The sequence below is a fragment of the Drosophila obscura genome, unplaced genomic scaffold (genome assembly GCF_018151105.1).
Source record: "Drosophila obscura isolate BZ-5 IFL unplaced genomic scaffold, ASM1815110v1 contig_73, whole genome shotgun sequence".
Classification (NCBI taxonomy): domain Eukaryota; kingdom Metazoa; phylum Arthropoda; class Insecta; order Diptera; family Drosophilidae; genus Drosophila; species Drosophila obscura.
In genome coordinates, this window is record NW_024542865.1 from 8,652,593 (window position 1) to 8,674,143 (window position 21,551).

Sequence of the window (21,551 nt, forward strand, 5' to 3'; positions counted from 1 at the left end):
GCAGGCGAAAGGGCAGGGGCGGCCTAACACAAAATTGCCCGGCATTATGGCAAGCAAATTGCAAAACACAAAGACACCAGGAGAAAGGGAAACAAAAGGAGTGGCGGAGGCAGTGGCAGAGGAGTGAAGAGAAAGAGAAGAAACAGGGAGAGAGAGAGAGAGAGAGACAGACACACACATGTAGCCGAAGCCTGGCTATAAACAATGAAATTTGTTGCTTACTTTTATGAGTTCCTTCCCTCAAAGAGCCCCCAAAGAAAGGAGCAGGGGGCAGGATTTAGTTGTGTGCGGCTGTGTGGCAGAAGGAGGTGTTGCAAGCACAGTGGTGGAGAGCGGTGGGTGGAGGTGGCACAGCATCAACATACTACTTGCCGTGTCCCGTTTGGCCGTTGAGTCCTTTTAGCCAATTTTAGTGTCTTACAATTTTCCGCATTGTCTCCGGTTTTGTGCTTATCCGCTATATGCCGCCCCTCCCCACCCTCCCACCTCCCTCGTAGCCCAACACACACATACACCCCTTTTTGCCGCTCTCTCTTTTGGCCACTTTCACGCCACTGTCATTGCTAAGCTTAAGTTGTTGGAGCATTTTTGTTGCTGCTGCTGCTGCTGCTGCTGCTGTTATCCCCGGTTGTTGTTTGGTTAAAAGCATCCTCCGAGCCAGGACACATCAACTGGCAGGACACACGCAGAGAGAGAGAGAGAGAGAGAGAGAGAGAGATACGTATGGGGCAGATGGAAAGGAGATGGCAATGCATGTAAGCGTTTTAGAGATGGTCACTTGAAGGACATTCTTCTCATACCTTAAATTAATTATGGTCGAAATTCTTCGAGTGCAATTCAGCAGTTTTCCCTTTGCTCGTTTATCGGTTAACGAAACTCATCGATAGTCAGTCACTTGGATTGGATTGTCTGCGGCATGCCCCAGCACCAAGCGGGTGCTTTCGTTCCTTCCATTTAGAATCATTTCCCTGGCTACCTAGTCCTAATCTGCTGCGCTTAGTTTATTGCTAGCCATTTGTTAAAGCCCACCAAGAGTGCTGTCAGAGAGAGAGCCAAAGAAGAGAGAGGGAGAGAGAGACAGGGAAGAGAATAACGGACAGAGAGTTTATGAGGCGCTTTGCTTAAAAGTTATTAACTAAATTGTATGCACTGGAAATTGAATGCTGCCTAGCAGCTCCCTCTCGCCCCGTGCCTCTCTCTCTACTCTCTCGCGGAAATTTAATCATCTCGAGTGCACAAAGCAAGAGCAAAGCCTAGAGCTAAAGAGATAAAGAGAGACGAAGAGAGAAGCAGCGGAAGGTCAGGTGTCCAAATGGTCAGGCTGCAAACTGCTGCCTTTTGGAATGGCAGAATGATAATCAGGCAAAGGCTGCAACACAATATTTTAGTGTCGCAGTCACAAGAGAGAGACAGAGAGAGAGAGAGACCAGCAGCAGCATAGAGCAGCATGCCACAGAGGATGGATAGACAACTGTGAGAGTCAGATGCCAAGCCGATCAAGTGCTTGCGTCTCAGGTTATCGCTTGCATCTCCTTAGATCTTGCCAGGGTAGCGGAGGGGGCAGCAGCAACACATGCTGCAATTACAAGCAGGACATCATGCTGTCCTGAAAGGTCGGCAGGGGGGGGGGGGGGAGAATATCCCATAACTTTTGTCAAGCGCCGGCCATGTTGCAGCACGCCACAGAGGAGAGACAGAGAGAGGTGACAGAGGGAGGAGGGCTGCACTCAGCAATGTTGTTGCCACTGGCCCATGATGGTCGACTGGGGAATGCAGCGCCACAAGAGAAAGAGCAAGAGAAGAGATACGACCAGCCAGCGAAAGAAAAAAGAGTTGAACGGGCCACGGATACACTCCACTGAGCACGAAACTCGGTGCATACTTTTGGGCGCTGCTCAAGATTTGACGGTCTTGGATGGTCTTGGATTTTATGCTATAAAAATGTTGACAAACTTCCCAAAAACTATATTTCGCTTGCTTTTTTGTTTGCAGTGTAGCTGGCCTGTAACTTGCTGACTTGACCAAGTTTTTGCCGCCTGCTGCCTGCCGCCTGCTGCCTGCCGCCTGCCACTGGCCGTTGCCATTTTTTGTGTCTGTTTTGGCGGATATGCGCTCTTAGCGAAAATTGCATTTGGCCAAATGAGTGCACTGCAGCGTGAGGAAGGGGAAGGGGAAGTGTGGCAGGGAGGCAGGACGGAGAAGCCCTAAGGAGTCACGGACCGACAAAAAACCAAAGTCCAAGACGACTCTTAATATTTCATCTTTCATGCTCATTTGCACTTATGGGGAAGAGGAGGATAGTCGCAGGCAGGCAGGACAGACAGTGGCAGTGGGTGGCAGTGGGTGGCAGTGGGTGGCAGTAGGGATAGTGGGGCTGAGTGTGGGTGAACAATGGAGGAGACCACACGGCGTGTAATCAAAAGAAAACGTTGCCGCAAGCTGCAGCTCCATTTCGCCAGTCCAGTGTTTGTCTCAACACACACACACACACACACACTCTCTCGCCCTCTGTGTCTGTCTGTGGTGTTTCACCTTCTTGCTGGCAACATTGATGACGTCTTTAGACGGGGCACGGTGCACGGTGTACGGTGCACGGTGTACGGACGGGGGCACCTGCTGCGAGTTATTTACAGCCACTGGAGGGCATTCGAAGCCAGGACAAGAGGAGCAGGAGTCCGGAGCTAGCAGCTAGGAGCTAGGAGCTGGGAGCTGGGAGCCCAGGACCTGCTCGTCCTTGTACAGCTATTACACATTGCCGGAAGCATTTGAATGTGTTTATGTGTAAGCGTCTATCGTATCGCTCAGCCGCCCCGTGGTCCTGCCCGTCCAACAGCAACTAAAATGTTTCCGTTATTAAGCTAAAGAAACACTTAACTTTTGCACAAGGATCGGCAGGAGTAGGAGCAGCAGCAGCAGCAGCAGCAGCAGCAGGACGACGTCGACGCCAGGTGCAATGAATATGCACAGTCAGAAGGAAAGAGCGGGACAGCCGCAGAGCGAGAGAGAGCGAAGGAAGGAAGGAAGGGAATGAGCCATTGAGAACACGAAACTTTTGAGGTGTTTAAAACGTTAATTTGCTTTAGATTTAAGCTCCCATCGCCCCCCCCCTCGCTCACGCTCTCCCTCTCTCTCTCTCTTTGGCTACGTTGTAACTTCTGCCTCTCTTCCACTGAGTGTGAGTGTGTGTGTGTGTGTGTGAATGATTTTCGCATTAACGCTTGCCACTTTGTTGGTTCGAGTCAACAGTAGAAAAAATGACTACTTGTTCTATGCTCCACCACCAGCAGTCCTGCTCCCAGTCCTCCCACCACCCCACCTGCCCACCTGCCCACCTTCCTTGCTTTCAGTGCCTTTTTTATGCTTTCCTCTTTGTTTGCTATTCGTGTCTGCACTCGAGCCGATGACTGCCAACTTGTTCCGAAAATTAAGCACCACCAAAAACACATTCTAAATTACACACAAACATTGCCATTACCATTACCAGTCAGGTTGGGTGGGTGGGGTGGGGGTCACGGTTTAGGGCGAATTTCAATGGAATTTACCACAAAACTTTATACAAAAATAAACTTTAAAAATTGTTAGCTTATTCAGTTGCAAGCACCATTCAATTTTAATTAAAATTCATTAATAAGATTCTTCAGCAAATTGTTAAAAAATGTGCATAAAAATGCCTGCACTGTGGTACGTGAATATTTATGGCATAAATAGTTTTAATTCTGTGAAATTAATAACCAATTAAATTCAATTAAAAAAGTAAATCATTTATGTTTTTAAGTTATGTTTAATAGCACATAAATAATCCGTTGACTCTTTAAGCAGCATTTATCGTGTTATTTCTGTGCTCAAAAAAATGCAAATAAAAACCTAAATAAATAAATTTAAAAAAAAAAACAGCTCTTGCATTTCCATTGCCCTATCTACCCATCAAAATAACATAAATATACATACATACATACATATGTGTACATACGTGTACATCTCTTTCCCTTAATTCATTTCGAGAGCTACACATTCCAGGACTCCTCTCTCCCTTCGCTCCTGCTCTTTGTCTGCCTCTTGAAATGTTTTGTGAGAATCAACTTTCATAATTAAATGGCAAGTCCGAACCACCTATTAGAAGTGGCCCTGTGTGTGCACCTCTTGCCACCGCTTGGCCCCGACACCATCGCGGGCACACCCCGGCCCCGGCCCCGGCCCCGGCCCCGCAACCCGCGTCCCGCACATGCATGCATAAAACAATTTAACACTTAACGTGGCCAGGAGCTGAAATAAAAAGCGCATAACTCATGCGAGAAGTCGACGGGGCAGCAGCGACGACGGCGCCATAAATTTCAAAAACAGCTACAAAACAGGAAGCAGCCGGCAGAGCAACAACAAGCAGAGCCGGAGTAGGAACAAGAGGGAGCCAGAGGAAGCCAGAGGAGCAGGAACAGCCAGAGGAGTAGGAGCAGCAGGAACAGAAGCAGCAGGAACAGGAGGAGCAGTGCAGCCAGAGGAGCAGCAACTGGAGGAGCAACAAGAACAAGAACAACTCGAGTGGAATGTACAACGGAAAATGGCGGAGACTGAAGCCAGGGCAGAGAGAGAGAGGGTGAGCCACGGTGCTCGCATACTCGCACAAAAAACAAAAACAAAAACAGAAAGCAAAACAAAAGGTGAGGCATTCAACAAAATTAAAAACGAAATATAAATAGGAGACCTTACCTTCAAAGTTGCACATACCCTGCGCATAGGGTGGGCGAGGGGGTGGTAGATGGGAGATTCTGGCCAGCAATGGACTGCAAAAATATTAACTACCTTTTAGCGCAAAAAGCGGGCCAAGCTGACGTCAAGTTTTGTAGAAAATTATGTTTTACAATGCGAAAATTGAATTTCAGTTTATTGTTTTTCGTTTCTTGTTGCTCGTTGCACGTTGCACGTTGCTCGCTGCTGCTGCTGTTCCTGTCCTGTTATTGCTCCTTCGCTTCGCTTTTTCTCATTTTTGTTTTACGATTAACTGTTAAATGCAGCCCCGACTTCTGCGTGTATCCAACCCACACCCACCCCACACCCATTCCACCCACTCGTTGTTGCAAGTCAACGACTTGGCCATGTGTAGTGGCAGTGTGGGATGTGGTTGAGTGTTTCGTTTTGGCCAACATGCAATTCAGAATGAAAGGAAATTTCGGAGCCTGCCAAATTGAACGGAAATATTTACGGGCCAGCAGCGGGGGGGGCGCGGGGCAGTAAGAAACGAAAGCAGCCAGGCGGGCAGGCAGGCGGGCAGGGTAGTCAGTCAGTCCTGTAAGGCTAGCGCACAGAGATCGTTCTCTTATTGGATAATCGCAGAAGAGAACGAGAGCGCGGGCCAAGATGCTCTCTTCGTGTGATCAGACAGACAAACAGACGCCTTGTAAGGTGGCGCAGCGATCTCCGAAGATCGTTCCACATATGGCTTGCGGGAGTGCAGCAACCACTTGACGATAGTCGCGTCTTGCTTGCACAGCCGCGACTTACGGCTGAAGAGAGTTTGTGCTTTGCGCTGAGCTGCTTCGGCTACTCTCTCTCTCTCTTCGTTGGTTACGATTCAAGAGAATACTCTGTTTGGTCTGGCTTCGTTGACTCTCTCTTCCCGGGTCCAGCTTCGTTGACTCTCTCTTCCCGCATCGGCTCTCGCCTTCGTTTTGCTTCGAGTGCATTTCATCCCTGCGACTCTCTCTCTCTCTCTCTTTTACATACTTTTCGGCTGGAAATATATTTGACTGCAAAACATAACACTAACAAAAAAAAACATAAATTAAACGCTAGGAACTACGGCCACCGGCACAGATCTCGCTGTCGGCTGCGCTCTCGACTCCGCGCCCGACTCCGCTCCCGGTCGCGACTGGCGGCGCCCCGCCGCCAACCGCTCGTCCAGAGGCGCAGCATCAGGCGGCCACCGGCCTTGCCCGGCTGGCTGGCGGCGCCAGAGGCGGAGTCTATCTGGCGACCCACGCCGCTCAGCCAACCGTTCTGGCGCCGCTGCACATAGGGCTGCTGGGAGGAGGTCTTGAAGTAGAAGCTGCCCTGCGCCCTCCGCTGCGAGTGGATGCCGAAGCGGGCACGACGGTTCTGGTCGCAATATCCGGCGGCGAACTCCCGATAGCTGCCGCACTCGTAGCCCACGAACGGGTACTGCGGGTCCATCGACTGCCGGAAGAAGATGGCGGCCGCCGAATGGCTGCAGGCAATGGGATCTAAAAATAATAAATGCGAAGAATAAACAATTGTTGCTGGTTTCTGGTTGCAGGTTGCAGGTGGCAGGTTTCTGGTTGCAGGGATCCCCACTCCACTCACTTGTGTTCTGCATGTCGCGCAGATTGGCGAACATCTTGCAGTTGGTCTGAGGTGCCCGTCCGCCGTTCGGGATAGAAGTCGGCGTGGCCGCACTTGAGGCTCGTGCCCAGCGAGCCGCCGGAGGTGTGCAGCACCTGAACGAACTGGGCATCGCTGGGGTCCAGGCGGTACTTGGGCGATACCTCGGCGGGCAGCGAGAAGAGCGGCCCGGCCGGATCCAGGCCGATGATCTGCTCCACCTGGCCCCCGAGCACCGCTCCGGCATAGCCGGCGGCATGGGCCCCCAGACTGTAGCCGGCCAGGGTGACGTTGCGGCGATGGAACTGGCTGGGACGCAGCTCCTCCAGGGCCATGATGATTCCGGCCACCGTGAGGCCCACATCGAAGATGGACATGGAAGCGCTCTTGTAGTCGTTCTGCGACAAGTTGCCCCAGTCCACGACGCACACGTTGTAGCTGGCATCGAAAAGAGTCCATGCTGTGGCGGGGATGGGATGGGCAGCAGAAAGAGAAGAAGAGTGAGCAGTAGAGTCCCAAAAAGATAGAGGAAACACCCCCAAGTGGCCTTACTCAGCAACAGCTCCTGCACCCAGTCCTTGCTGCCCTTGTCGTTCCAGCCATGCAGGAAGAGGGCCAACTTCTTGTTGGCATCCAGCTGTCGGAATCCCCGCAGATCTCCCAGCTGCAGCAGGAAGTGCACCTCGTTGCCAAAGTCCCTGTCCGAGCTGCGGGGGAAATCAATCATCAATCTGTTTCCAAGCGAGGGCTGGGCTGGGCTGGGCCACTGCGACTTACATGGTGCGGCACTCAAAGACAATGCCGTGATTGAGATGGGCCCGCTCCAGGCTGTTCCTCAGCATTGTCTCTTGCAGATAGCGAAAGGTCTTCATCATGATGCTATGGCGGTGGAAGCCCTGCACGGCAGTGCCATCGCCGAGGAGCAGCAGCCCGGCAATGAGCAGCACCAGAGCACCGGGCAAGGTCTGCCGCCGGGACACGTGACTGCCAGGCATGCAGAATACAAACACACAAGACACACGAAGGCCACAGACCGCAGAAGAATTTTCTAAGCCGAGAGAGAGAGTGAGAGAGGAGAGAGACCGCCTGGCTTGCCACTTGGCTGGCTACTGAAGACACCGAGCCGCTTGTAACCCAGCAGCCAACAGCCAACAGCCAGCCGCAGCAGCACCAGCAGCAGCAGCAGCAGCAGGTGATTATGATGATGATGATGATGATCATCCCATCCCATCCCAGCAAATGATGCTGATGACCCTCTGTGGCAGCTTCGTTCTTGGCTCGCTTCTTGTGTGTGTTTGCACAAGTGAAAGTACAACAAGAAAGATGCCGAGATCTATGCTGTGGGTCGACGCCACAGATACCCTAACAGATCGCGATGGTGGGAGGCTGAAAGCGCAGCAGCAATCTCTAAAACATATTCTCTTCGCTGGTAGCCGCACCCCGCCGGCAAGGGCAGCAGCAGCACAAAGCCTGTAACAACTCTTCGAATTCGACTTTGGAGTTCGATTTCGATTTCTTTCGGTTCTGTCGGTCTCTCGGGTCCACAGAGCCATCGTTAGCATCTCCATTCCCGCCACTCCACGCCACTCTACCGTACTCCACTGATCTTGACATAGAAGCAAAACGGTAGCTCATGGCTGTTCGGCTGTTCGGCTGTTTCGGTTTCAGTTTCGAGTTCTGTGTGGCTGCGAGTATTGCTGTGTTTCTCGTTTCTAGTTTATCTGTTGATTGTTTACAGCTGGGCAAACTCCATCAACAGAAATCGATAATAATAAAAACGCCCCAACTCACTACAGGGGGACACCATTCATTCCCATGCCCGTGGCTCGATCGTATAATATATATTTTTTATACTCGTTTATTCTTACTAGTGGAACCATAAACTATGCTGGGCGTTTTTGTCAGGCGCTTTCATAATGCACTGTGAGAAAAACAAAATCATTGAAGATATTTTTGTATACAAATTGGAATTTAATAAATAATTAATAAATAAAAATATTTCCGTAAGTTTTAAGCAGCTCCAAAAGATTCTAAGAAATAGTAACAAAAATTTCAACACCTGTTAAATAATTATCATACCCGTGGAGATTCTCACAGTGCACAAACCAAATCAAATAATTTACAAACTTTGACCCAAAACGCTTTTTTATGTGGCGCCCATAAAGATGTTCAGCTTACAGCAGATAAACCATAAAATCATCTATTATTTTTGTATATCACCCTCCGCTCCGCCGCTCTTTCTCGCTCGTGGCTTGTCTCTGTTGCTCCAGAGCAAAGCTTTCTAACCAAAAAATGTGTTGAAAAGGCAGACAAAGAGTGGAGAAATGAAGAAAGAGTAGAAAGAGCGTGGCTTACGCTAATGATGGCTAAGTAAAGTGCCAAATGAATTTCGTTTCATATTTTTTTAATCAGCGAAACAGAAGTCCCAGCCTCAGCCCCTCAACTCCCCACTCCACTCCACTCCACTCCACTCCGATCTTCTTTCTGTCTGCCTGTCTTCGATCTTCTGTGTTTTGGCAGTCCATCAATTTGCATATCTATCTGTGTATCTGTATCTTTGTGTGCGTGTGTGTGTGTGTGTGTGCAACACCTGTACGAGTATCTGCTCGTCTCTATCTGTCTATTTCGGTGTTTCTTGCCTTTGGCCTGGCCCCAATGTCAACTTTATGTTCGGCAAGAATTCCGATATCAATCGAGACCCAGAAAGAGACAGCGGCAGAGAAAGAGAGAGATAGAGTGATGGAGAGAGGGGGTATAGATAGATATTCCGATTGGAATTTAACTCAAAGTGGCGGGGAAATAGTAAAGCGAATGCGAAATGAATGAAGAGTTGAACTTTGCTTTGAAATTTCATTTAAAATTAAAATATATAAATATAACAGGGAGTGAGCGAGTCGGCCCACTGAAGGAGCATTGGTTAACAGCAGTAACAGCAGTAACAGCAGAGCAGCAGTAACAGCAGAGCAGCAGTAACAGCAGAGCAGCAGTAACATTAGATGAACAGCAGTAACAGCAGAACGAGAAGCAAGAGCAGATAAGCAGCAAAGGCAGAGGAAGAACACAGCAGAGATGAAGATCAGCAGAAGGAGAGTAGTAAGAAGATAATCGAAGCAGCTACAGAAAGCCCAACCCAATTATTCTTAACATGACCTGTGCAACGCGATTTAATATCAATAAAACTATACCTAAATAATATCTTACATACATACATACATACATACATACATACATACATCGATACGATTGTGATTGGCGGGATTATCGTTTCAGGCTATCAATATTCCAGAATTGAATACGTTTATGCTGCAAGAAAGAACTCATCTGCGCTCGCAGTTTCGTTGCAGTTAAATCAGATGCCAAAAGCGCTGTAAACTGTTTGCCGAATAATCGCAAAGTCGATCAATATCTAGGATTTTATATTGAAAATACCAGAATCACTAGCGACCAGGCCCTAGGTCTTCTTAATTGGGGTATATGAGTGATCCAAGAGCGATTTAGTCACGAGTAAATGTCTCATTCCGACTGAGCTTAGCACAGAGCTATAGCGTCTATAAATGTTATAAATTATTGGGCAGCAACCAAAACTTGTTGCATATTTAAAGGCGGAAGGCGGCCACTTTTAAGCCATTTTGTGTGACAATTGAGAGTGCATAACGCATACGCCGCTACTGCTGCTGCTGCTGCTGCTGCTGCGGATTCATTAAATGTTATAAACTCATTAAGACCTTTTTGTCTACGCGAATATGGGTGTATCGGTGTGGTGGAGCGGTGTGGTGTGGTGTATCGGTGGAATGGGTTCTTGTGGGTTTTGCTGTAATAACCGCAGAACATCTGCGAGGCCGCAGACAAAACCCCCACAAAACGTATACATGTGTATGTACATAGCCAACACCACCCTCACACACGCACTCACACAAATGGAAATCTTTGTGCAGAATTAATTAAGTAAACAATACGAAAATTGTGGAAATTGCTTTGAATGCGTCCCCAAACAGTACACAAACACACAAACACCGATGCACAGATGCACAGACACTCTCCACAAACAGATAACCATACACATAGATACACATACTTACACATATGCAAAAGTTATTGCCAGCAGCTGTTGTTGTTGCTACACATTATTATTATGATGCTGCTTAATAGGCAAACGAGTGTAGCCAGGGGGTATCAGCGATGGGGTGGCTGGAAGGGGGATCCCTTTCCCTTCTCCCATTGTCTGTGGCAACAATTAAGCCGTACTTTCGCCTTAATGATAGAGAGACACATGATGAAAATGGCCAGAACAAAAGGCGCGCAGGCAGGCAGGCAGCCAGCCAGCCTCTCAAGACTCTCTGAAGGAGTGAATGGGGGGGGAGGGAACAGAGCGAACCAAGACAAGCAAAAGAATGAAAAGGAGCAGCCCAAAGTGCGGCGAGAGGAAATGAAAAGAAAGTAAAGGAAATGAAATAAAAAGGAAAGGAAAAGTAGGAGCCCAACCCACACCCACCCCCTTGCCACCGCCATCTGTCGAGGGAAAACTTTTGATCATTCATGAATAATAAATGGGGGTGGTGGGAAAACACCGCCGCCTCCAACGATTCGCTTAAGATTCATAATTAATTCATAATTGTATGCCAGAGATTTATGCCATGAATCGCAGATACTTGCAATCGTGCAGGATTGACTCTGGTCTGACTCTGGTTGACTCTCCATGATCGCTGGCATCTACCAGATACTCTCGTACGCATATCTTTTGCATAGTGAGATGCCCAATCATCAACTCCTCCACTCATCCACTCCAGGCAGACGTTCGCCCCGCATTGAGCGGAGTTCAGGGTTCACATGTCAGGCGTGGCTCTCTTCCGGCACTGACTGCGATTCCATACGATTTCCTTTCGATTGTCAGTGCTTCAAGAAGGCGTATAAAGGGGGCGTGGCTGCTGCATTGACTTTCGATTTGTGGCTGCTGCTTCTGCTGCTGCTGTTGTTTCTGAGGGAAACTATTTTACCGCTCAATTGATTTTGCAATTTATTTGCGCGCATTATGCGAACAGCAATGGGGAAGGGGAAAGGGGATGGAGACTGAGACTGAGTTTGAGTTTGAGACCGGGAAGCCCACACACACGTGTGTACTGGGCCTTGGCAAACGGATACACGGATACAGGGATACAGGGATAGGGGGTGGCATTTTCAATTCTATTTACTCCCAATAATCATCATCAATGTCAGTTTCGCTGGCACTAAAATAAAAATAAAACTAAACCAAGCAAACAATTTTTGTTCACCCCCTCCCCACGCCGCGTTCACCTCGTTTGCTTCGCTTTCTGCCTTCTGTTTGTGCTCCTGGTAAAAGTAACGAAACGTCAACAGGATCATTGGCAGCATTGGCAGCATTGGCAGCTCTGACACACAGCAACACAACAGCAACAATGCTGCCAAGAGTGTGGGGTGGCAGAAGGCAGACGAGGCAGAAAAAGGGAGACAAACGCATTGAGAGTTGATGTTTATATCGATTGCTGGCAATTTCGTGAATTACAACAGACAAACACTTGCCAGAAAAGCAAAAAGAGAGACGGAGTGAATAAGAGGGAGAGGTAGAGGTAAAAAAAAAAAAAAAAACGAGACGAGAAAGAACGACACACCATTCAGTTATATTCGCATGGGGGACACACTTGAGACACGTCGCCAGCGACGTGAGCATGTTGCTCCATTCCATTCCCCAACTGCTTCACATTGTTGTTGTTGTTGTTGTTGTTGTTGTTGTTGCTGTTGTTGAAACTACCGTTGTTGCCATGTCGCTGGCGTTTGTTGAATTGCTGCCTCCATGGTGCCTGTTGTGGAGTGGTTTCGGAGGACAAGTATCGTCGGGGTCACCAATTCAGCAGTCACCAGTCAGCAGTCACACTATATCCTCTCTCTCTCTCTCGCTCTCTATCACCGTAAGCATCAACGTTACTGTCACACACACGAGGACAGGGAGACAGGGAGACAGATAGACAGACACAGCGACATAGCAGACACACATAGCGGGGACGGTAATCACAATGCTACTACGTACTCGTACTGTGTAGAGTCTCTCTCTCTCTCTCTCTCTGTCTCTCTGTCTCCCAGGCACAGGCGACAAATGCGCACATATCGATCTGCTTGGCTCGCACACAAAAACTCTCGCATTAAATCAGCTTAAAATTACTTTGCTTTCGACCAATTTTGTCGCCTGTTGCATGCCCCGTGACTGCCGTGCTGTGCTGCTCCGCCGCTGCTGTTGCGATTTTCCACGCCTCGGATGCCTTGGTGGATACTTGACTCTTCTCCTCGCTTCTCTAGTTCGCTGCTCGTTCCCCTTCACGCACACACACACGCAGTGTAGTGGCAAGGGCAAGGGAAAACGGGAAAACTAAAACAACAAATTACGCTAAATCAGTTTTTGTTCTTGCTTTTTTTGTATGTGTGTGTGTGTGTGTGTGTGTGTGTGGGTATATGTCCTTTATCTTTATCCCTTTACCACCCAACCCCGAACCCCACCCAACCCCAACCCCAAACCATCCTTATCCACCCTTTTGTTTTGTTTTTTACGCTGACGCAAGAAAGTGTTGCATACTTTTCGGCTGGCATTCGTTTTTATGCGCACGTTTCACGTGGCATGGCCATGCATGGGGCAGGGGCAGGGGCAGGGGCAGCCCCGTTATGTGCTTGATTGAAGTTTGTCTCAGCTTCCGTTTCCGTTTTCGTTTCCGTTGCGCTCTTAAAGTGTGTGCCGCGAAGCATTGAAAAATATATCGTATATCCTCGAATATACTAAATAACAAAAAAAATAAACACAACAACAGCAACAACAACAACAACAACAACAACAACACTCTGCGTGTATGATGTGTACAGCGCGGAACATTATGATTGCTTACATCATAAAGATTATTTTGTGGCAGAGTCTGGGGCAGCTTAGCGACAAATCCGCTTGTCGGGCAAACACACACACAAATGTGCATAGATACAAATAAAAAATTAACAACAACAACAACAGCAAACATGGCGGACAAACGGCAGTCGATCGCCGTGGGGAGGGGCGCAGGGCAACGGTGGGAACCGCGGGGCAGCAGGGCTTGTAAGCAGCTCACGCGCTAAGCTCGAATAATTTGCACAAAAATACACAAACACTTGCATAACATGCTTAAAAATAGATTACAATGGTATAAAGTTAACAATGCCCACACACACACACACACACACACACACGCGGGTGGAGGGGGGGGGCGGCTAACCTGCCACGCCTACCCAACCAACCCCCCGTATTTCTGCCGCTTACACAAGCTAAAAGTGAATGCGGGAGGGGAGGGGTGGGGAGGGGGTACTGGGGATTTGCTGTGGGATTGTAAATTCACTCGCGGGTCGCAGAACGCGCTAAAAACGCAAACAAAAATTTGCAGCTTTCTATCGCATAAATAAAGTTTAAAATAAAGTGCGAATGAAGAAGAACTGCAAAAGAGGGGCGCAGAAAGGGCGAGAGAACTGGGGAGAACTGGGGGGGGGCAACCGCAAAGTTCACACGCAGAGGCGTGCGCCACCACGCCCCCAAACAAACGTCATTTAAAAGTTATTTGGACGCTAGTTGGTGTTTATGTAAAAGTAGCTCAACGTTGCCTCAGGCCACAGCAGAACAAGAAAGCTCACAGAAATGGAAACATATCGAAGATCTGGACACCCTACACCATGTGGGTCCACTACTATACATATGTATAAAGTGCACATAAGGTGCTGCTACGGTTGCTAGGCAAGAAAACTTTTATGCTTAGACTTTTGCCTAGCAATAAACACAAATTTAAATAGAAAATTGCATAAATCTGATAATTAAGAATATATGTTTATGTACGAGTGTGTATGTATGTATTGTATCTATTATTCAACCATCATCCATACCCTTTCGATAGGGCACAAAGAGCGAGCGAGAGTTGGTTGCATAGATCCAGAAAGGGGCAAAGCCGAAAAAAAAAAAGTAGAAGGCAACTTCTGCTTTGGGATTTTGTTTAAACAAACATACACATAGCAACACATATGCACTTACATTGAGTAACACACTCACACACACACACACACACACCGACATACAATCATTCACACTAGCGGCACGCGAATGAGCACGCACATACAATGAACTAAACGCTACGTGCTGATTACTGCTAACGCAAGGATTTTCCACAGCACATATCCACATATCCACATATCCACATACCCATACAGACACACACCTTACCTACTATACGTATGTATGTGTGTGTGTGTGTGTGTGTGCAGCAGGAGTCAGCCTGAGGACAGCATCAGAGCAACAAAGCAATTTGCAGTCGAGTGCTAGCGAATGGCAGGGAAAGAGCAGACTCCGCGGCTACCCTGGATGAAGGAAATCGGCGAGTTATGCCAAAAGGGTCTCGTCTCAGTAGGTTTTCCCACTGGTTTCCAGATGCAGAAAGAAGACTGGTCGGGCGTTCCAATCAAAAGTAGTCATAGAAATCTGTAGGTAAAATTTCCTATAACTTCTCGCTGTGCTCTCTGTGCCCAGACAACTCTCAGCGCTGCGAGGCTTCTGTAGTACTGGGTATGACGAAAAAGGCGTCGCCAGAAATTACTGCAGGTCCTTATTGTTAGTTTAGTAGTTGTTTGCCGAGCATTTCACACGCGACACACACAACACACAACACACAAAACACAAAACACCCAACAACCAAACAAGCAACGCAAACAACCAGGCAAACACGCACACACACAGAGCCAGAAGAGACATGGGCAGGGGCGGGGGCAGGGACAGGGGTATTGGGTATGGGGATACAGAATGGAAGGGATAAATGGATGGACAGTGCTTGGCAAAATATTTAGCATGTGTGTAAGTTTTAATACCGCTGCTCGTTCGCTCTGTTCGCTCACCTTTTTGGCAGCATTTTCGGATTTGAAAAATCAACACAAACAACAGACAAACAAACAAGACCAGAGAAAAACAACAACAACAAACACAAAAAGTTTGTGGGGGAAAATGGGTCAAATGCAGATTTCTTTTGCAAGGAAAAACAAAAGAAAGCTTTCTTAGTGCCAGCAGAAGAGCAGCAGAAAAGTGTTTGGATCTAGGCTTTGGCTTTGGCTTTGGCATGTTTGTGGAATGGATTCTATGGATCAATGGATCTGTGGATGGTATGTTCTAAGTAAGCAAAAGAGGATGCTCAGTGGGGATTTGCTTTTAAATTTTGTATGCCTAAATTATAACCATATTGAGTGATTTTTATTGATGCGCTTTGGCATGGAAATTCTATCTTAAATTCGACAGTCTTTCAATTTTAATCCAAATATTGTTCTCTTAAAGGCAATAATTCTTTCGGCATTTATTTTGCATTGTAAGTACCCAAAATGAATGTACATTGAAGCCTGAATATGTATCACAGCTCATAGGTCATAGATACATAGATATAGATACATATGCACGCAGGTATGTATATACTTGTACGAGGATGTGTATTCTATTAATATGTAATGGCACTTGAAATCACTTAAATGAGCCCTCCAGACACACAGAGCTTCGAGAGGCAGACAAAGGGGCCGCCATCTCAGTCGACAGACACAATTGGCCTCTCTATGTAGTCCCTAATAATAAGGCTTATAAATCACACAGACACGCAGACATTGACGCCTACATATATGTACGTGCAAGAAACATGCTGTTTTGCCTTTTGATGTTTTTGGCATTTAATTTGTCAGTTTTTGGCGCCTGTGAAAGGCTGTGGCCCCAGCCAACAGCCAACAGCCAACAGCAGGAGGCATTAGGCATTAGGCATTGAGCATTAGGCATTAGGCAGCAGAGAATCCCCCCGCCAGAGGGGGATGGCCAACACATTAATTGGTAATTTGATACAATTTGCATTGCTTAGTTGCAGGAATTATTTTAATTGGCTGTAATTTTACGGTCGCATCGCACTGAACCGGCCAAGTGCCGCTGGCTTAAAACCTCACAAGCTGCCTGCCACATGCTGCCGCCCAACAAAGTATCTGTGTATCTGTGTATCTCTGCATACATCTGTGTGCGTCTCTCTGCGTGTGTATCCAATTTCGAACTTTGCAGATTGAACCCCAAAAGAGCAGCAACAGAATGCAGCAGCATTTTGGGTTTCTACCATTGGAAATTGCCTTGAAATTGGGAGGCTTTATTGGGGCTTCCATGTGGCTGGCCGTGGCAGGCCGTACCAAGCCGACTGTGTCCTGATTTTGTCTGGCTAATCCCTGATTTTGCAAGGTATCCAATTGACAAATTGCCAAAGGTTCTTTACCCATTTATGCAGCTTTGAGTTTTGAGTTTTTAGCTTTGAGCCAAGCAATCAAAAACGAAAGATAAATCTATAAAAATTGTATTGAATAATGCCATCACTTGCATCTCATGGATAATGCATGGATAAGGCATGAGGCAAATCATTTGGCAGTTGTCGCTGTCTTTGTGTCTGTCTTCGTTCTTGTTAATTTCTAAAACGTTTTTCTTTGCTTTTCCAGCCACACTTCACTCACTTTCTTTGCCACATTGTGTGGTAGAGCGGGAGTGCAAGTGGGTGTGGGAGTGCAAGTGGGTGTAAGTGTGGGAGTGCTAGTGGGTGTGGGTGTGGGAGTGGCTTATCCAATCATGGTCAAAACTGTTGCATACTTCTAGGCCTGCGTCTCCTATCTCTCGTCTGTTGTTTTTTTTGTGTCGTTCGCTCTCTCTCTCTCTCTCTCTCTCTCTGTCTCTTTGCGTGCGTCGACAAGCGAGCAATTAGCTGCCATTCATTCATTCCCCGTTGTCAGAAGCCAACACAATGCATGTGCCACTGTGCCCCACGTTGATGCTGCTGCTGCTGCTGCTGCTGCTGTTTGCCCCATTATATCGTCAAACGCCATTGACAGGCATTTAAAAAAGGACTCGACGCTACTCTCTACTCTCTCTCTTTCTGCTCTCTCTCTCTCTCCGTCACTCTTTCCCCATGCATTTGTATCCGAGCCAGAGGCTGACTTTGTGTGTGTGTGTGTGAGTGAGGGAATGTCTCTGGATCTGCATTTGAATGGCAGCCATGACTGCGGCTGTGATTGATTGATTGGCTGCATGATTTATTGGCTATTTAGTTGGGCCGTGGGGGTGGTGGGCGGTGGGCGGTGAGCCATTCGCACAGCAACAAATTAGCTGCATAAACCAAATTCTAAATGCTGCGTAACCCTGCACCCCATCCCACCACCCCACTCTCAACTGAATCAGCGCCCAAAAAGTGCCTGTCTCTCCCCCTCTCTCTTCTGCTGTCACTATTTCTGTGTCTATGTGTGTGTGTGTCTTTAAGCACTTAACAAAGTTTTGCGTAGGCAAAGTTTACCCAGCTTTTGGTTGGTGGGTGGCGTGGTGCTGGCTGTAGCGCGGACCGTTGGGCCACTCTAAACAAGCAATTGCAACTCATTAAGCGTTGACTCTGCCGCAACGTCAAAGTTTTCAGCAGGTAGCCGCCACAGCGAGGGGCGCCACAAAAGTTCCCAAAACAATCCGAAAGGCAGCGCGCATGGCCTGTGCCAGAACTGCTCGTTCAACTCCCCTCCGAGGTGCCAGACAACGAAAAGCAACGTTTTGCTGGGGGACGGAATCAGCAGCAAAAACAAGTTGGTTCTTTCCTTTTTGCCTTTGCCTTTGCCTTCCCCTGGCTCCGCCACTAACTAAGCAAACTTTGTGCTCTTCTAGCCATTGGTCCATCCCTTTCCCATGTCCAATATCCTGCGCCCCCCCCCCCCCGTGTTCCTCCTCCCGTGTTTCACTCCACTTTTTGTTGTGTAATTTGCACCTATCGATGCTGGGAAGTTTTTGGAATCGGAAAACGTTGCAGGGGGTGGGGGGAAAAAGGAAGAACTTTTTTAATGAAATGCCGAATGATATGGTGGCGGAGGGGGGGGTGGGGGCTATGGAGGGGCTGTAAATGGTGAATGCCAGAAGAGAATCGTTCGATTGTCTGTCTGTCTGTTTGCGTTTCTTGGGGCTGCTTTCTGGCCAATAGACTTCACATTAAATTTCACTAATAAAGCAAACAATGCGTGGCATTCAGCATTCAGCATTCAGCGGGGGTGGGGTGGGGTGGGGGGTGGACAGACAAGTAGAAGGTAGACAACAGATGAGAAATTGCTCTGAGAAAAACAGAGAAGAGAGAGGAGAGAGTGAGAGAGAGTGGAGCGTCTCCTGTCAGTGGCAGTCGCCTGTATGCTGAGGCAAACGTGCAACACTCATACGTCATGTTGTACGCGATGCGAGAGTGAGTGAATGAGAGACACACACACACACACACACACAGAAGCAGGACAGAAAGACAGAGAGAGAGGCATGGGATGGGGGGGTGTGGTGTGTGATGGGAGGGGGGGGGAGAGAGACAGAGCGAGACAGCAACGAAACACGCACAATGTAATGGCATTTTTATGTTGCATCACGTACTGGTCATAAGTCATGTTTAGAGCACTGACTGCTGCTGCTGCTGCTGCTGCTGCCACTGCCACTGCCACCAGCCCCCCCCCTCCCTCTCTGGCAACTCAAATGAACTGTAGCTAAATTGGCCCTGTCCCCGTGGCCACCCCTCGGCCGTGTCGCCTGTCCAACTGTCAGTCAGTCAGGCAGCGGGGCCAGCTTAAACGGATATTACAAGGTGTTGGCCAAACATTGACCGTACATGAGCTTAAAGCAAAATTAACTAACTAACAGAGAGATGTGCGAAGAAAGTGGCGGGGCGGTGGGGAAAGTGTGAGGGAAGAGTGGTGGTGGGGGGAGAAAATTGCCTTTGCTTTGGACTTAAATGCTGCTCAAGCGGATTTTCTGACCAAACAAAATCAAAGCGCGAGCCAGGCGACAAATTGTGGCAGCAGCAAAGGGCAGGGCAGGAAAAGGAAAAGGAAGTGAAGGAAGGGAGCGGGCAGAGAGAGGTGTAACGGGGATGTCTATATATGCAGTAGATATGTATATTTCAATAGATTTGTTGATAGTTCCTGTAGATTTCTTGGGTTCTGCTGCACTCTGCGGAGCTCTGTCTTGCCGCTTCATCAATTTAGTTTTCGCTGCCACATTAAAGGCAGCTTCTGGTGGCAGACACAACTCGACTGGCGACTAGTACTAGTCCATGGCCATAACATAATGTTACACACACCCCACACCCCACACCCCACCCCTTTGGGCTTGGCCTGCCGAGTTTTGATTTATTTTCCTTGAGCATTTAGATACAAAAGCCGCGGGAAGAGCCGCTCGCCGCTCGCCGCTTACTGTTGATGAGATGGGTGGATACCCAATGCCCTGCCCCACCCCACTCCACGGGTTCCAGCTCCATTCTAAGCATCTTTTCACTGCAGACAGTGTGGAGGCGTATGGGGGGCGTGGACCAGGGCCAAAATCATAAACCACATGGCTCGACAATTGCGAGAGGGTTTTGTGTGTGTTTGTCTGTGTATGTGTGTGTGTGTGTGTGTGTGTGGTTCGACGATAAATAATTTCCATGTTGTTCAGACATTTCCTTCCCCTCACTGCCCGTGCCTTACCATAACTGCTCTGTTCTGCGGTTGTTCTTGTTCTTGTTCTTGTTCTCGTTCTTTCATAATTCCGGAAGCTTTGATCAGACGTCAGTCGGGCCCTAAGCCTATTGCCGTGAAGCACTTGGCCACAGCCCACTGGGCCACGCCCAGCCAGAACCAGAACCAAAACCAAAACCAGAGCCAGAGCCAGAGCCAACCAAACGTACGCCCACCACTTGAACTTCGAACTCTGGCTGGGGACTCTGCGCTCCTTTGGCTGCTTGAATACTTTTCTCGTTTCTCGCTTTGCCGTTTCCCGCTTTCTTTATGCCTCCTTTATGATTTACGCAGAAGGAATGAATATTCCTTCTTGTTCTGGATTACCCCTTTGGGGTATGCCTGGATGGGTATATGCGCTGGATCCTTCCCTCTGCTTCAGTTGGGAAATATCTGAAGCAGTTACCTTTGAGCTCTGCCCATGGGCTGCTCCAGGGGTATCCCCAGCGTCGACAGTTTCTGTATTAAGTTCTCGGAACTTTAGTTGCTGGTCTCTTTGGTCTTTGGGCACAGAAAACTCTTTGGTCAATTGGACAGCTCCCGTCCCACCACCCCATTGTGGGTGTGTTTTCCAACGGCTTTTGTCTGTGTTCTGTGTTCTGCTCTCGAACTTGAATTTCATTTTGTGGCTCGCTGATTAATGAATTTGATAAAAAGAAATTTCCACATGGCAGCAGTGGGAGGGAGAGAGAGAGAGAGAGAGAGAATCTCTCTCTATCCACATTTTGCTAATTAACATGAGTTTCTTGCCCCTATAATGAATGCCCCCTACCCACCCCCTATATCCACTATATACATAATATATATATGTTTATTTCTGGGACATTTTCATTATGAATCAAATGATTTGTGCGCTGCGATAAGCGCACCTTTGGCCAGAGTTCAGAGTTCACAGCTTAGAGCTCAGGGAGAGCTGAGCTGCCAGAGCTTCACCCAGCTATTGATTCAAGATGAAGTTGGATTTTTTAATTAATTAAGTGGTTAGCTGTGCCAGTGGATGTGCATGGAGATCGAGATGTAGATGGAGCGACTGTGTGGCAGGGTCTGGGGGCTAAGCAGTTTTGCTGGCTCAGCAAAAGAAAACACAGGAGGGGGAGGAGAGCCAGAGGCCACACTCTTTTAGATGCGAATCACTTGGATTCATGGCGCCGGGAACAAATGCTGGTACAACTCCCAGGCAACTCCTTCTGATCAAGTGGGCCCCAAGGAGTCGTAAACATGGCCAGGACTCCAAACGTGTCCACACACACACACGCACACACGTGGACACACACACACACACACACACACACACACACACACACACTCTCGCTCGCTGTACGTGAGGTGTCGCCCATTTTTGAGTCCAAGCCAAAGGAAGACAAAACTTTTTTTCACGCAGCATAATATTTTTTTGTTTTTTGTTTGTTTTGGTGTGTGTTTTGCCTCTTGCCACCGCATACTGGCTGCGGCTCTGGCTGTGGCTGGGGCTGAGGGGCCCAACACTTGTTGGGCTCTGGAGACGGGGGCTGTCCAGGCCGCAGGATAAAACGCTCTCCGAGGACACTGTCCGATAAAGCCACTCCGCAGTGGATGATTCAACTCGTATGAATACTCGTATGCGTGCATTCATTCTAAGCAATAACATTAATATATATCCACAAGGCAGTAAGGCCTCG

At 48.2% G+C, this 21,551-nt stretch overlaps 1 protein-coding gene across 1 annotated transcript; it reads right to left on the minus strand.

The window, feature by feature from the left end:
* Positions 1-5,715: 5,715 nt before the first annotated feature.
* LOC111082288 (lipoprotein lipase) lies at positions 5,716-7,328 on the minus strand. Its single transcript, XM_022378475.2, is given in 5 exon segments — positions 5,716-6,215; positions 6,316-6,385; positions 6,387-6,793; positions 6,886-7,040; positions 7,111-7,328. Coding segments are annotated over 5 exon segments (1,275 nt in total). The 3' UTR covers positions 5,716-5,790.
* Between the last annotated feature and the right edge of the window lie 14,223 nt (positions 7,329-21,551).